This window comes from Pan paniscus, chromosome 13 (assembly GCF_029289425.2).
Source record: "Pan paniscus chromosome 13, NHGRI_mPanPan1-v2.0_pri, whole genome shotgun sequence".
Classification (NCBI taxonomy): domain Eukaryota; kingdom Metazoa; phylum Chordata; class Mammalia; order Primates; family Hominidae; genus Pan; species Pan paniscus.
The window spans coordinates 82,636,990-82,654,950 of NC_073262.2; the positions used below are offsets into that span (position 1 = coordinate 82,636,990).

The 17,961-nt window shown below is 38.4% G+C and overlaps 1 protein-coding gene across 2 annotated transcripts in view; it reads right to left on the minus strand.

The window, feature by feature from the left end:
• The window catches only part of CWC22 (CWC22 spliceosome associated protein homolog), a 62,257-nt gene extending 45,410 nt beyond the window's left edge, over positions 1-16,847 (minus strand). Inside the window, exons 1-2 of one of the 2 annotated variants that reach the window (XM_003815503.3) lie at positions 16,556-16,847; positions 2,795-2,934 (exon numbers count right to left, since the gene is read on the minus strand). In XM_003815503.3, coding sequence (XP_003815551.2) covers positions 2,795-2,821 — 27 coding nt within the window. In that variant the 5' untranslated portion in view covers positions 2,822-2,934; positions 16,556-16,847. The remainder of the gene's footprint in view (positions 1-2,794; positions 2,935-16,555) is intronic. The other variant, XM_057301446.2, reaches the window with a different exon arrangement.
• Positions 16,848-17,961: the final 1,114 nt, after the last annotated feature.

The window sequence follows — 17,961 nt, forward strand, 5'->3', positions numbered from 1 at the left end:
CCAGAATGAGAGTGAGTGAGTGAGACAGAGAGAGAGAGAGAGAGAGAGAAAGAAGAAGGAGGGGGCAGGGAGAGGAGAGAGGAGAAGACAGAGAACAATAAAACTGCATTATCTCCTTTTTCTTTTACAAGGCAAAGAAAGTTATTTTGATTACATTAAGGAGAAGGCCCCAATTCTGTACTAATGATTTTTAACACATCTCCGCAACATCTGTTGTGAGCAAGAGGAAGAGACCAAAAATATTGAAGTTGTGAAGAAGGATTTCATAAATATGATCAAGTAACAAATCACTGGCACACATAGTAAGTGCTAACAGGAGATCTTGAGTAGGAAACAATCACTGTGGCATAGAGTGCTAAGGGATGAAAGTGGGAAAATGGGGACTTGAATTTGGCTTTGGCAGATGAATAGGATTTCACCAAGTTAAGAATCACTTTCAGGTATGAATCAAATATTAAGAACCTGAATTTCCCTATTTCTTTTATCACAGAGTTTAGATTGTAAGTCAGTGCAGTAGTTGAAAATACTATACAGTCAGAATTACCTTTAAAATTTTTCGAAATTGTTCATGAAGCAAAACAAATATGGTGACATCATGTAGTAACTCATAGTCTCCAACAATGTAGGGAGAGCAGGATGAGGAGACAAGGGGAACAAGAAGCCTGAGTCCAGTGGCTTTCATGATCCACTAGACTTTAAAAGAAAGAGGGAGGAGGTGCTGGAAGAGGTAGGAGCTTGTTAAGGAAGCTACAGTGAGGTTCAAGGGAAAAACAGGGGATTCTCAGTTGAAGCCTTATGAACCTAATAGGTGAGTCCTCAGAACATCAAGGGAAGAGCTGAGTTTCACCTAAAGAAAGAATCAGCATCAACCCAGCTAGTGGACCCATTGTGGCTAACAGAAAGGAGATAAATGGAAGCAGACCAAAGAGAGCTGGCTGGTAGAGCCAAGCCACTAAGTGTGAAGGGCATGCTAAATGAAGCCACCCACGGGCAGGCTGGGGGAGAAAATGCTACAGGAGACCCATCTGGGCCACAAGAGGGAAGTGTGGAGAAGCAGAGACTAAGAGGAACCAAAAGAGGAGTCTGAGAAAGGCTAAACATTTCTCCCTTTGAGTAAAAGGCATTAGTCTAAAGATCTGAGCGCTCTTGTCTAACATGGCTCTGTCAAGAGCCAGTTCTGTACAAGGTCTCCTTTACGTCCCCAGCTCCTAACCCAGAATCTGCCACCTACTAGGTCCTCAATAAATTAACTGTTTAAGTAACAATGGACCAATGAGTACAATAAGTACAAGTCCCAAAAAGGCCGATTTGAGAACAATATACAAGGGTTACTGACAGATGGAACTACCTTAGGAAACTGTGAGCCCCTTGCCAAAAGAGATATGCAAGCAAAGGCTGGATGTCTACTTAAAAGGGAGGTGGGTGAGTGTCTTCTCACACTTGACAGAGGTTGGAAAAGATTGCAGCAGAGGCTGCCTTACTCTACAAGTCTATCAGTTCAGCTTAATAAGCACCTACTACAGGGCCTGCCGTCAAGGAGCTTGCAATCTACTGCTTCTCTTTAAAGAAGGAACTTTAGGTGTGTACAGCTGTAAGAGGATAGGAAGGGAGGAGTGCCTACATTTATAATCAAATAAAAATACAGTTCCCCCTTTACTGACTCCAAGGCCCAAAAAGTGATGTCCTGGTTTTAAATCCATGCAGTTGAAGAGAAAAGGAAGTTGAGTAGTTTGCTCTCCTGCCAAGTCCACTCACAGGCAGAACAGTTTTGAAAGCAGATGGAATTACTGGTCCCTATTCCTGCCCTGATCTCACCTCCTACAATTCTCCCCTTCTGATACCTGCTCCACTCTAGATTCTTTGCCTTTGCTGTTCCTTTTGCCAGGCACACTCTTTCCCCAGATATCGGCATAGTTAACTCTCACATTTTCAAGTCTCTGCTCAAATGGCTATCTTTTCAATGGGCCCTACTCATCCCTCTATTAAAAACTGCAACCCCTCAATGTTGAATCCCCCTACCCTATTCTACTTCTTTTCTCCATAGGACAAATCTATTACTTAACATTCTAACATACTACATAACTTATCAAGTTTATAATTTATTTTATCTCCTCCCCACAACAACTATAATGTAAACTCCATGAAAACAAGGATTTGTTTTATTCACTATTTTGTTCAAAGTTCTTAGAACAACCACTATAACATCTAACAATCAATATAACACATATAAAACTATTTTGTTCAAAGTTCTTACAACCATCACTAGAACTCAATATGCATTTGTTAAATAAATGAACGCACACTGTCTAAAGTACAGCACAGAATAAAGAGACCATCCATCTATTCATAAGAAATATCCAAGAGGCTCACGTTGTAAACAGATATGCAGAAATTTCCCTGCACTGTTTGTTACTTGTTTTTCTTTTACATGTGATCATTCACATGATATATGCAGGCCCCTGACGCATGCATCCATGTGTATACACACACACACACGCGCGCACACACACGTACACACACTTCTGTATGTTCTCAACTGCCCTCTTGCACACTAATACTTCCATATAGCTAAGTATCTACATTTAAAATTGTTTAAGTTAGATGGATGTATTAGGTTGGTGCAAACAGTAATTGTGGTTTTTAAAATTGCAAAAACTGCAATTACTTTTGCACCAACCTAAATGCCATTCTACTGTCTGGCTCTGATGTCTTAATTACATAAATGCATTTATATTTAAAGAATAGGTAATTGACTATAAGTTTACATCCTCTATTTTAAGTTTCAAACACTTACTTTTATCTGTGCCACACTACTTTTCATTTTCTGTTGCCAGTTGGTCCAATAAATCAAAGATTCTTCAAACTGGTCCAAATAACAAGTACCCAATGCTCTGAATTCCTTGACAGTTTACTTTTTCTGCCTGCAAACATCACCTATAAAATATACCAAAGAAAGCTTTATTAACACTAATAAAGTGTGAAAAATGATGATATATTTTTTCTATACAATGGACATTTGACCGCCTTATTTTTCTTAATCCATAAACAAATATAATAAAAATTGTAAAAATCCTTAAGTAGTTACACATAATAATGTATACCTAACACATACAAGTAGAAAAAAAATCCATGAACAAGAGAGCAAATAGAAGGTTTTATTCTAAGGACCAAGGGGAACAAAAGTTAATTTAAAAAGGGATGTCCTATAACTTTATTAAAAATGTTCTCATAGTGAGGGAGATATATACCTACATCATAAAATAGTAGTGTGATATTATTTAAAAAAACCTGAGGAAACGATAGAAGAGAAACTCTATATAAACTAAGTATAAAAATCCAATGTTTCTATACAGACTAAGAATGAAATACCCAATATCCTTGCAATAATGATCATTAAGAAATAAATTTAATCCACATAGAAATTTAAGGTGCTAAACTACAATAATTATGTCTCAATGTGATCTATTAATGGCACAAAGCTTCAGATATATGCACATATGAGAACTTAAGTATTTAGCTCAGAATAAACCTAGTCATCAGCATTAAATCTAAAATCTTCAGATGTGTTTTAATACTCTAAGTAAGTTTTAGCAATTTCTGCAAGATGCTAAATTGATACTTATGTTCACAAAGAACTTGCATTCAAATATTTTATTGGAAGTACATATCTAAATGGTTTATAGTATAAGGCACTGAAATCCCAAAAATAAAATAGAAAATAAATAAAAGGATTAAAAGATACAGAGAATGCAGAGAAAGCAACGTGCTTAGTAGCAAAATAACTGAATACAACTGGAAAAAAAATTAATTTGACTGTCAGAAAGGGTATAACAGATTATCTGGTCCAATTCCTTCTTTTAAAAGAGAACACTGAAAGCCAGATATCCTATTTCAATTATAATTATAATAATTAAATTATAATGCCAGCTAGACTTATAACTAGAAACCTACCATAAGGACACCCTGTTAAGTATTCCTTTCACTGGCACACACATACAAATAGTCTTGACATTATAAAGTGATACAGAGCTGCTGTCATTTAATGCAGATGGGGATGTATACGAATTACTAAGTCAAGAAATGTTTCTATTACAATGATTGGCATGGTGTCAAGGTTAGTAAAGGCAAACTTATCAATCTATAAAATATAACTACAATCTAAAGCACATCACTGCTTATGTACGAGGCTTACAGTTAAAGAGACAAATGTGTGTAACTTTACATAATACGCTTATTAACAGGCTCTTTCTTCAATTAGTTATTATTGCAGTTGTTTAGAAAGCTCAGCCTTGTTTTCAGCTGGCAAGTTGTCCCCAAATCTTTTCTTTATGTATCTTTTTAAAGTTTATCAGCACTTTGGGAGGCCGAGGTGGGTGGATCACAAGGTCAGGAGATTGACACCATCCTGGCAAACACAGTGAAACCCCGTCTCTACTGAAAAATTACAAAAAATTAGCCAGGCGTGGTGGCGGGCGCCTGTAGTCCCAGCTATTCCGGAGGCTGAGGCAGGAGAATGGCGTGAACCTGGGAGGCGGAGCTTGCAGTGAGCTGAGATCGTGCCACTGTACTCCAGCCTGGGCAACAGAGTGAGACTTTGTCTCAAACAAACAAACAAACAAACAAAAAAAGATTACTCTGGGTCCTAAATCCTGATGCCCACAGACTAGTCTATCTAGGACTTTATTATGCCCACAACTATGACATCATTGTTTGAACTTAGTTTCAGAGTAACTTTTCCTACTGGATGCTATACCTTAGATAAATAATTGAGAAAATCCAGAATAAGTTATGTAAAACACTTCATAAAATCAGACTCTGTGATGGTAGCAGAGAGGAGAGGCATGCCCCTCTACCTTAAACAGTCTATTCTGATATCATGCAAGAGTTACCATCTTAATAAGCCTATGTTATCAAAAGTCAAATAAAAAACATGTTTCAAAGGCGAAAGAAAGGTTCCAGACTAGAGAGAATTACACTGTTTTCCTCTAAGAACTTAAATAATAAGGGTGTTTTGATTCCCAGGGCCACTGGGTAGTTTATGTAGCACTTCTGAACAAATTTTTTAAAACGGTAACTGAACTTCCACTTCTGAAATGGCTAGGAAGTTCCTACTGAACCTAATCCTTTCACAGGTAACAACCATAAACTCTTGACAAAATATACAACAACCACCTGAAGGCACTGGAGAATGAACAAAAGCAGGCTGAGTCTAGAGGAGAGTAGATGCCTTGAGAAAGGAGCAACATGAGTGAGTTATCCCATTTAATATAGCTTTAGTCTGAGGGCAAGCTGCAGTCTGTACCACGCAAGGGTGGCTAAAACTGATGAAAAGCTGCAGCCATTCTCATTTGAAGAACAAGAGGACAGAGTCTGAGGCAACCACAGCTGCTGGAAACTGAGGGGGAATCCAGGAGGGGAGAGAGTCAGTGGAGGGGAACCCCATATGCTGGGTATAAATTGTTCCCACATCTCTGACTACCTCCCAACCAACACATGTACAAGACAGATTCCTGCCAAGAACTGAACTAAGATTTGAACTGCTGCTCAAGAGACTAGAGTTTGCAATTTAAGTCCAACCAAGTTAACAGCCTAAAAAGTCACCACTCCTTAGAGGAATGTAAGGAAACCAAAATCTCTATAACATAAAAATAATATCCAGGAGACAATTAAAAATAACATTTAAAAAATGTGGCCCAATCTTAAGGGAAAAGACAATCAAAACAGATCAATGCTGAGATGACCCAGATCCTGGAATTAGTATATAAGGTTTTTAAAGCATGGTTTTTAAAACATATGGAACGATGCAAAGAAAAATATGCCTGGGAAATTTCAGCCAAGAGAAACGATAAAATAGAACCAAACAGAAATTCTAAAACTGAAAAATATATGAAATAAAAAATTCACTGAATACGTTTAACAGTAGAATGGTTAATAGTTAAAGCCAAAGATAAAGAGAAAAATCCTGAGAGCAGAAAAGAAAAAAACAACATATTATATACAAGGAAATAACAATTCAAATTACTGTTGACTTCTCATCAGAAACTAAATAGACCATGTTCTCATTTACATGCAGGAGCTAAAAAAGTGGATCTCATGAAGATAAAGCAGACTGGTGGTTATCAGAGGCCGGAAAGGGGAGTGGGGTGTGGAGGATGAAGGAAAAAAAAGGAGTATAAATGTATTTATTACCACTGAACTGTACACTTAAACACGGTAAAGATGGTAAATTACACCTCTATATATTTTATATCAAAATTTTTGAAAAAGAAACTAGAGAGACTTGAAAATAGTGAAACAATTTTTAAAAGTGTTAAAAGATTAAAAAAAAAGTTAACGTAGAATTCCAGCAAAAACAATCTTTAAAGGTAGACAAAATGAAGACATTTACTGATTAAACAAAAAACAACTAAGAGAAAGAAACTAAGAGAATTTATCACCAGCAGACCTGCACTACAAAAAATGCTAAAATAAGTTCTTCAAGCTAAAGGGAAATGATGCTAGATGGAAACTGTTTTTCAGAAAGAAATGAAGAATACTGTAAATGATAACTTTCTCAGGAAATACAAGATACTGTTTTATTTTATCTAAAATACATATGACTCTTTACAGCAAAAATTATGTCTTGAGGGGTTATAATATATGTAGCCAGAGTATATATATGTATAGTATATAGAACTAGCGACCAAAATGGATCTACACTATGCAAGGTTTTCTACATCTTTCGTAAGGTGATACAATATCGACTCTAAGTAGCACATGAAAAGTTAAGGATATGTATATACTGTTCCTTAGAGTAATGACTAAAAAAAAAAAAGTACAAAATGTAGCTTAAAAGGCTACAAATTAAAATAGAATTTTAAAAAATATTTAAAACAGAGGCTACCCCCTCCCTCACCTGAGGATGAGAGCCCTGTAGGGATAACCCTTATCTCAGCTGGATTTTAGGACCATTTGCCTCAACAAGATGACTCTGTTGAAACCAAATTGCATGACTCTTTCCAAAGCTCCTGTTTTAATGGCTATAAAGGTATAGAGAGCCATAAAACTCAAAACTTTACTCGACTTACTTTTGCTCAAAGATATTGGTATTTTTTTCCCTACCTCTACTAGCACAACCATTTAACATTTCTAACATATCCTTTATTACCTTTAAACCCAGTGTTATTTATACGTACATTTGTTCCCCAACAAATAATACAGCACTTCTGTTATTTGCCCAGCATCTTTCTAGGCATTGGATAGGCAGCAATGAACTACCGTAACAAAATCTGTTCATGTGAAGCTTACATTCTAGGTATAAGAAACAAATCTATAATGATAAACAAAACACTAAGCCACTCAAGCAAGGTGACAGGTTGGGCTTTTTTCCTACAGGTCAGTTTTAAATCACTACTTAACAGTGTAAAACTAGTTTGATGTCACTATATTAAAAACAACTTGAATCAAGAAAAAATGCATGACAGGAGAATTACTTGTACATATATTGGGGCCCACCTCTGACTTACAAAATCAGTAAATGGGCAGAAAGTGTAGGGGAAACCCATGCATACTTGTTTTATGAAAGTATTCCCAAGGTAACTCCAAAATCCAACTTTTCCCCAAGTCTCCTCAGCTTTTCAATTCTACATAAGAAACTTTGATTCTCAATTTGTTCTCAAACCACGAGCCACTTAGGCAGAATATAGAGACCCCACAGCCTACCTACTTTATAGTGAAGAACTTAGTTGTAAATCAATTGGAAAGGGAAACAGAAAATCCAAATGTATTAATTCTTAATAATTCATAGGTAAGAAGTGTTTTTTAAACCTGAGAAATTATGGCCACAATTTATAATCACTTATACAATCTTCCTCAATCCTCATAATTACCCTGTTCTGGTGATTTTTTTTTTAGCCATGTTTTTCAGTGAAACAACTGAAGTACAGAGAATTCAAGCAATTTGTCCACATAAATTACACCTAGTAAATGGCAGAAGCTAAACTTCAAAGCCAGGTTTATCTGATGCCAAAGCCATATATTTTGTCCCAATGAAAACGCCAACACTAACGAATTGAAGCCAAAATGGTAAATTATAAAATGTAAACAAGTACAGACTCTACTATCCAGAAAATTATCCTAGCCTAAACTGATCCATTCTTTCAAAGTTCCAGATAGCAAAGACTGTGATTTAATATAACGAAGCACTACTTCTTTTCAAACATTCATAGTAATTTTAAGGATTCCTTTTAATTTAATTTAGCATACCTAGAATTCACTGTGACTAGGTATACTATGAGCAAAAAATAAAAATAAAAAATCACTTGACCCCATTGCACAAGATTTAGCGTTTTCCTTTGCTACTCTCCTGGAGTCTTACACCCGGTTCCTCTTCCCAACCTACTTACACATTTCAGAACAAGCAATTTCTGTGCATTTTATTTCTATTTAAATTTACATATTTCAATTCACATATTTAAATTTAATGAGTTTTCTTCTGATCGATATCATCTTTCCCCTTTCAACTTTCATCAGCAAATAATTTCTGGCAATAAAGTATAATCTGTTACATTTCCATGTCTCACAACGTAAGTGTGAAAATGACAATATGGTAAAGTAGACTGCTATCATAGTTCTAACAAAAAATGAATAAAGTATTGTCATTGTCCAGATTTATGCAGAATATGCCTGTTCGGAAATTCTGAGTTCAACATATGCATGCTAATACTTACACTAATCGGAAATTCCTGAAATGAGAGCAATTTATCTAGAGTTTATAGCACTCTCTGCTCTTCTAAGCATCACTATGTGAATTTTATGGTGAATTATTAAATTTCTTTCCCCTTCTCACAAGAAAGCAACTCAACAAAACCACACCTGCTCTCCCGAAGAAAGGATATTTTCCAATAGGAGATATAGTATTCACGAGAGCACTATTAAAAAAAAGATAGTTTTTCTCTCAGTTTCATCAAGCATTAGAAAGCAAAATATTTAATAACATATATAAGTACTTCAGACTGTTAACCAGAAAATTGTGAATTCTGCAATTATCTCAAAAATTAAGAAAATGAGAAAATATTCAACTAATGGCTGAAATGCACTGCTTTCCAGATGATTTCCGTAGCAAAACACTTCTACCATTGTCACTTCGGTGTTCTCAGTCCAAGTTAGAGGAACTTGCTGAAACATATTGTCGTAAAATTGCTAAAGGAAAGGGGAATCAACAGTGAGTTACCTTTAGTTGGCTCCTCTGGCTTCTAAATAGTAAAAACAGGTTTGGTGAATTTCAAACATTTTAACAGAGTTCATATTTAAAACAAAAACCAAAACCAAAACAAAAACCTTAGTTGCCCAATGGGGAAAGTGGTAATATTATACAATACAAAATAAAAACTGTCTTACAATTATTCTAAATGCCAAAATATAATGGGAGGGGACATAATGGAATTCTCAGAAAATACCTCAACAACAGCCAAGCCCCCAAGGAACGGATTTTCCTTTTCAGGGAACAAATAGGAGTAACAGACTGGCTTCGCTCTTGAACAATATAAAACAAGATTGCTATGTACTTTCCATATCTGTACTGAAGGAAAACTTACTTGTTTAGAAAAACCATTTCTTGCTATTTTTTCCTGTCTTAATTTACATATTAGTGAAAAAATTGCCTCATGATATACCTCATAAGGCCAAAAAATTATAATTTGATGTCAGCATAGAATCACAATTTCAAGAAAATAAAAGGGTCAAAATACTCCTGTCTCTTTCTAGAAAAGTCACCAGGTACAGGTGGAAAATCCTTTATCCGCAGTTCTAAAATCTGTAAAGCTCTGAAAATACAAAGATTATTCTTAAGCATGTGGCAACTCACTTGAGAGCAAAACTTAGCATATACTGACTTGATACTTAATGTGACTTGATACAGTGCAGAAATATTAATGTGTTTGACTAGAGGATGTTACTCCAGACCCCAAAAGGGGGGATTACTTAATATGTAGTATAGGCACTGCAGTTTTCTAAAATCTACAAGACACTGAAATCAAAACACTTCTGGCTCCAAGAATTACAAATAAAGAGTTGCAGAGCTGTCCTCCCTTTTGCTTCATAGTCATTGCATATGCCAGGTGTGCTGACTCATAACCATTGGAATGACTAGATTGCCAGGTTCAAGTACAGGGCTAGAAGTTGTGCAGATAGTTCTGGACATTGTTTTCTGTAAGAAGTAAGTAATATAAAAGCATTTGACTGGTCTGCAACTCTGTGTGGAGAGTAGACAGCCCAAATTTTCAGACACTTTAAGACAGTAAGACACAGATGAGTGAAAAAAAAAAAAAAAAGACATTTTAATGAACCCAGTGACACCATTATCTATACTGAAAACTTCACATTATAAATTGGGAGGTAGTATTACCCCCATTCATTTCCTGTATAATGAAGCTAGTCTATTTTAGGTGTTTAAGTAACCAAATAAAGAGTTAAGTGATCCAATCATTTGGAAATACTATTAATTTTTTTATGCATAGGAAGATTCCACAATGTGCTTCTTTTCAACAGAATGCAGGATCTATGAGAATAGAAATTTGTCTATTTTTGTTAGTTTCAACATTTCAATAAGCTGTCTCTTGATTTACAGTACAGTATTGATTTCTATTTAAGTTGGTTTTAAAGAAAAATTCTACATGTTGAACTTTTTAATGATTCATTTAAAAATAAATTATGACATTTATGGGGCAAATTCCCTTTATCCTGTCCCCTCTCTAGTTTTACTGTCTCATTCCTACACAGCTATTTTGTGATATGTAAGTTCACACTTGATGCCTCTAATTTTTTTTTTTTTTTTTTTTTCTTGAGACAGAGTCTGACTGTCACCCAGGCTGGAGCGCAGTGGCATGATCTCAGCTCATCACAGCCTCCACGACCCAGGTTCAAGTGATTCTCATGCCTCAGCCTCCTCCTGAATAGCTGGGATTACAGGTGCGCACCACCATGCCCAGCTAATTTTGTGTATTTTTAGTAGAGATGGGGTTTCGCCATGTTGGCCAGGCTGGTCTCAAACTCCTGACCTCAAGTGATCTGCCCACCTGGGCCTCCCAAAGTGCTGGGATTCCAGGAGTGAGCCACCATGTCCAGCCTGATGTCTCTAATTCTTAACCTCTCCTACCCACTGTAATTCAGCTTTCCCTTCCCACTACTCCACAGCACTTACCAATGTTACACAGTAACTTTTTTTCTTGTTGCTAAATCCAGGGGCAGCTTCCTTCTTTTATGGGACATTGCTCTAGCATTTGGCACCTAATCCCCTTCTTGAAGTTCTCACTTGTCAACTTACAGGGACACCACCTTCATTTGTCCATCCCTTTAATATTTACTATGCCTGAGAGTTTAGTATTTGCTCATGAATTTATGTTTTGTTCATTGCTACATTCCCAACACTAGAGGCTCTCAATACATATTTGTTAAATGGATGAATGAATAGTCCTTATCTTTTCTTTCTCCATATTCTCTGTGGAAGATCATCTCCATCCCCATAGCTTTAATTAACATGCAAAAACAACTTTTTACTCCAGCCAATCTTCTCTAGAGTTCCAAATCATGATGTCCAATTTGCTACAGGAAACCTCTAAGTGGATGTGCCAAAGGCCATCTGAACTAAAGAAATCCACAGTGGAACTAATTATTTCCTTCTCCCCATCTCAAACCAGCTCTTCTTCTAAGATATGACTTACAAAGCTTCCTAGGTGGCAATTTCCTTTTCCTTACTCCCTGTAAGTCACCAAATCCTACTGATTCTACCAAATCTGCCCATGTTTCCCCCTCATTCTGTCACTGTATATAGGAGGCTGGGGGAAGGTTCCATTTAGGCTAGGGCCATAATTGATATTTATATTCAGTGGCTGAGAAAAGCTGGGTGCAGTGGCATGTGCCTAGAGTCCCAGCCTGGGCAACATAGTGAGATCCCATCTCAAAACAATAGTAAAAGAAGAAGAAAAAAGAAAAGTGCTTACAGAGAAAATGAGGAAGTATGAAGCTAAGAGAAAGAAAGTACAGTCATGGTCTTTACTAAAGGCAGTGCCTATGTATGGTGGGGAGATATATACATTACACAACAGACAAGGCATTGAGGACTCTGTCCTTGGGTAAAGAAGAAATGTCTAAGTGCTACAACAATGTCATAAACAAATGTTACTGGAAAAGAGGGTTTGGGACATACAGAAAGAAGTAGGTCTTGAAGCTGAGTCTTAAAGAACTAGTAGGAATTATCCATATAGAAAGGGGAAAAGGTCATTCAGGAAATACGATAAGCATGTGTAAAGACTCAGAGACAGTGAATTTGGGGATTCCAAGGTGTACATGAAAAACTGAACATGAATAAGATGGAACACGACTCATTAAGCTAAACTATGAAAGGCTCTGTATGAGTACACTGGATCCTCAAGGTTCTTGGTCACTGCTACATATCCAGAACCTAGGACAGTGTCTGCTACTTAATAAGTTCCAAGTCTAAAATTAAATAAAAAATGGGGAGTGTAGATTTCTGCTGATTACTCCAATTTCTGCCTACATAGAACTTCCTATAATGCCATTTTGTCAACTTGTTCATCAAGGAATACAACAGCAGCGTTGTCTCACCTATTAACTCCTACTTCTTGGAAATACTAAGATTTCCAAGTCTTAGTACATCAAGACAACACTATCAGATGCCACCCCCTATTAGTCTTCACTCCATGTTAACCTGTGGAACAGCTTGAAAACACTTCCTCATTGAGTGAGATGAAAAAAATACTAGTTCCTTTGCAGGCACTGCAAAAGGAAATCTGTCCCTGAAGGTGCAGTTCTTTTAACTTACAAAATCAACCCTAATTACTGAATATGCCATATGCCTTCATCACACATTCAAACCACTCTCTCCTGTCCCAAATCTGTTCCTCAGCTTGCCTAATTAAGTATATGGGTGAACACATTCTGCCAATTTTCAAGGCACAGCTTTGAAAGTCACCTGGTTATTTAATTAGAGAGCCACGTAGTAAACCACATTCTGGTTTAAAGAAAACTTGGAGGTGTTGGCCTCCACAGAGAAATTTAGCCCCTAGACATGTAAGCACTGCATTCTACTACAGAGGCTCCTGTAGCCAGGTCTAAAATAAAGCTATCCTGACAAACTATTTCAGGAAGGACTCACAGGGTAACTTTTCAGGTGGAAGTGCTGAACTCAGTCTAGCTCCACCCATTTATAAGGTAGGCTGAAAGACAGGTTAAACATGAGTCACCGAGTTCCTCCTCCCCACTAGCTAATCCATTCCACAGGAGTTAATATGTCCCAAGGCCAAGGCAGCCCATACCCCGTTTTTGGTATCTGTTCACTAGGAAAGACTTATTAACTTTATTATATAAAGGCTAGCTATAATCCATGCTTAAAGTTTGTACTTTGTTGTAGGCATTCAAATGTCTCTTCCAATGTCCACTTGGGAAATGTATACACTGAGAAAAAGCGTAATTCTGGGAGTTGGCTGAAACTAGTATGCTCTCTGGCTTTATTGTTCCACCACCCTCCCATGCTCAGATAAACAGAAAAGTAGGGAAATTCGACAAGGGAGGCTTCAAAGTTATAAGCTGGATGCATGAATGTATTACCAATAGCCACTTCTTTCTTGGACTAGCTCCAGGCACCATGAACAAACCATGACCAAGTTAGGGATATGATGAGTAGTACAAAATTCCATTTAAATACAAGTGGACAATAAATTGAAAATATTATTCAAGTTAAGGCATGGGCATCTGAAATACAAAATGCATCACTGTGTTGTCTTTTGGGTGGTCTCAGGTACAAGCCACTGTAGGTCACTCAACAATGTGCAATCATTGGGAAGGAGAGTTAACTTCTTTTTTTCTTCTTCTTCTTTTTTTTTCTTGAGACAGAGGCTCACTTTATCGCCCAAGCTGGAGTGCAGTGGAGAGATCTCGGCTCACTGCAACCTCCGCCTCCCAGGTTTAAGTGATTGTCGTGCCTCAGCCACCCGAGTAGCTGGGGCTACAAGCGCACAGCACCACACCCTGCTGATTTTTTTTGTATTTTTAGTAGAGACGGGGTTTCACCATGTTGGCCAGGCTGGTCTATCTCAAGTGATCCGCCCGCCTTGGCCTCCCAAAGTGCTGGGAATGCAGGCATGAGCCATCGCCGCCCCCGCCCCTCGCCCCCCCCTCCCCCCGGAGAGTTAACTTCTAAAAATTCAGCAGCTGGGAAAGCTAACAGAGCTAAGAAAGCTGGCTTAGAAAAACAATTAGGTAGTCTAGGAAGTGTCAGAACTCCAAAAAGTGATTGGAGGTACCCTATCCAAAGCAAGGAAGGATGTGGTGGAATAATAATAAATACTGGCGGGCCATGCATCAAGTACTTTGGAGCAAGGAGGGCAGCAAACATGATTCTGAGGACAGAGGGAGGATGAACTATAGCATGCCCCTAAAGGATGAGCCAGAGCAGAAGTTCTCAAACTAATCGGCATGAGAACCACTCCAATGCTTTCGAGAAAAAAAAAAAGACAGACAGACAGACAGACTGTTGGGCCTCCATTTCCACGTTTCCGATTCAAGATTCAACAGAACTGGGTGAAGCCCAGTAATTTACATTGCTAACAAGCTTCAAGGAGATGATGCTGCTGATTCAGAAGACATTTTTGGAACCAATACACCAGTGTATTAGATCAAAGATCTTGGCCTTTAACTTATAACCAAGACAGTCTCAGAGCCCCAGTCAACTGAGTTGGGAAAGACTCCATTAAAGTGGCATGGACACTTAAAACTAGGACACTAGCCGGGCGCGGTGGCTCACGCCTGTAATCCCAGCACTTTGGGAGGCCGAGGCGGGTGGATCACAAGGTCAAGTGACAGACACCATCCTGGCTAACACGGTGAAACCCCGTCTCTACCAAAAATACAAAAAATTAGCCAGGCGTGGTGGCGGGCACCTTAGTCCCAGCTACTCAGGAGGCTGAGGCAGGAGAATGGCATGAACTAGGGAGGCGGAGCTTGCAGTGAGCCGAGATAGCGCCACAGCACTCCAGCCTGGGCGACAGAGTAAGACTCCGTCTCAAACAAAACAAAACAAAACAAAAAACAAAAAACAACTGGAAGGACACTTACAGGTGGAAAGGCAACATTCAGAACCAGAGAACAAGAATTGAGGAACAGAGAGAACTCATCAACTGTATCATAGTAGTAATTTACAATAATACAACGCTAACACTGTGCTCAGTGCCTCATCTGCATTATTTTTCTTTATACTCAAAAAAAGACAATACAGTGAGGCAGGTATTGTATTACTACCTACATGTTTCCAGATGATGAAGCTGACACTAGAGACTTCAGGTAACTTGCTCCAAGTGATAGACCTAATAATAGCTGGATAAAACTGAAATCTTTGGTCTACTAGTCCATCACCCAGGACCAACACAAGTGGCTTTCCTCCACCTACTGATAACGCCTGTAACAATGCTTCTCCTCTCCTGGTCAAAACCACACTTTTAATGTCAATTTTAAATCTGCCCTTCCATAGTAGGATGATAATTTATGTTAACTCCTGAATTCACAAGCAATCCTAAAACAAGGTAAGTCTAAATACAGATAAGAGGTAGGTTAACTGATCTGCTGAGAACCAAGTTTGCTTGCTTATCTGCTATTTCAAGTCTCTGCACATCTAAAAATGCAAAGGAAACTCTTACCTAATTCTTGCATCTAGAATAGCCTTTCTCCAAATCCTGCCTTCTCCACTTACCTCAAAAGAATTGTTAGGATTAAATGGAAATAGGTACCGTGGTTTTTGCAGTTAAACTCAGTGAAATTAACTATTATATTTCCGTTATATAATGCTGTGTTGTAGGACCCAGAGCTCGTTAGAGAGGTGGAGCCTGGAGACCCAAGTTTGGCAGTTATTACCTCACTGGAGATAGTTCAAGTTATGGAAGGATCAAGAATAACAGATGAAGCGGGCACATGAGAAGCGAAGTGTCTTCAAGACTAAACACTAGACACTATCAGTATTTACAGGGCAAATAAATGAAAAAGCCGCTAATGAAATTTAAAACAAATAGTCAAAGGGATATAATGCCGGCAAGAGGCATAAGAGTGCAAGTAATTCAACTAACTTTTAATCAACTAGATCTCATTAATCCCACTCCCCTGGCCCTGGGACCCGGGCACTAGGAAAGGGGCTTTGGCAAGCCCCAATGGACTCCAGAGGCTCTAAGTATAAAACACACTGCACAAGAAACAACACAGCACCAGCGTTGGTGCAGGATTTCAGACAGCTCCAGGAACTTCACAAGGAAGGTCAGCCGGTCCGCTCAGGCAGTCAGTTAGTTCATGGCAGCCCATTCCCTCCCCACCTGCTTGGACCTAGCCGCTCTCACACCCCTCTTGCGGGCCCGAGCGTAGCGAGAAGACCCACGCACACTCCAATGCCGCTCACAGCCGTATCAGTGAGCCCGCACCCACTCCTGGGGGTCTTTTACTTCCCACCCGATCCGGCGACCCGCCACCCCCACTCCGCGTCTCTGCCTGCGGGGACTCCACGGAGTTCGATAATTACCTAGAGCTCCACCGCGCCGCCATTACACCGGACGTACGTCACTTCCTCTTCCCGAGCACCGACGGTAGGAAGAAGGCGAATAGTGAAATACTTAAAAACTTGACGCTCAATTGGCTTGACACGTTATCCCTTTAATTTATTTCAAATACCATATCATAATACCAGAGTCAAAGTAGTCGATCCAGGCACAGTGTCTTCTTGCCAAAATGGCGACAAAAAAGAGAAGTTGGCATGAACTACAAAGTCCGAAATCCAGCGCCTGTGCTGACGGAAATGAGGAAAGCATAATTGTAGTTTAGCGTGAAATGGCGCGGTGTACGATGGGAATTGTAGTTCATACAGATGCGCGCCGGCGAGTTAACATCCACGCTGCTCACTGGCAGCCTAGTAGTGTTCAGGGTCTAGCCGAATTTACTTTAAAACTAGTTCACTGCATTTTGGGGAAATTTTTTTTAAAAAAGCAGTCAGTTGTCACTTTCCTTGAAAAATATTAAGAGAGAGATTTTCCTGAGACTTTATAAGAGTTTGACCAAGAGTTAAGTGCCTAATAAATTCCAAGATATCCAGGCCATGAGAATGGGAGAATATTAAATCATAAATAGAGTGAAATAATGAGGAAAAACTAATTCTATAGAGACTGTGTTGCCTCTCTTTTAGGTTAAGGTACCAACTGGTAAGACCTGAGAATAAAGAGATTGCCTGGCTGAGTAGGAAGTAGCAGTTTGTACAGCGTGCAGAACTAGGGCATCAAACAAACTGTTTCTTTAAACTTCACTTTTCACTAGTAACAAAACCTAAAAGTTCAACTACTTACTATTTTGGAAACTCTCTTCCTAAAACAAGAATATCTTTATGTTATCAAATCTTTCATAAACCAGGCCTGGTTTCTCCACACACTTCTATATTACAGTTTTAGGGTGCTGTGCTTCCACTCCTTTCTGGAGGCAGAGTGTGATGATTAAGAATAAAAACACTGCAGTTGGACTACTTATTTTGAATCTTGAGTCCTTTTATTATTTATGGATGATTGGGGCAAGTAACTTCACATTCTGTGGCCGTTTCCTGATCTGTTAAATGGAAATACCAATAGTATCCATCCAGGCAGTAGTTTTAAGAATTGAATTAGTTGATTCACAAGATGCATTTAAGATAATTGCTAGTATACAATAGTGTTATCTATTTTATTTCATATTTAAGATATTTGGCCATTGTTGATGGTGCATTTTGGTGCACAAATACAGGGCACAGGAGATGGATCTGGAGATGAACATTTGTATTCATATATTTAAAAACCCACAATACTACCGGTGATGGTTAATTCTGAATGTCAACTTGATTGGATTGAAGGATGCAAAGTATTGATCCTGGGTATATCTGTGAAGGTGTTGCCAAAGGAGATTAACAGT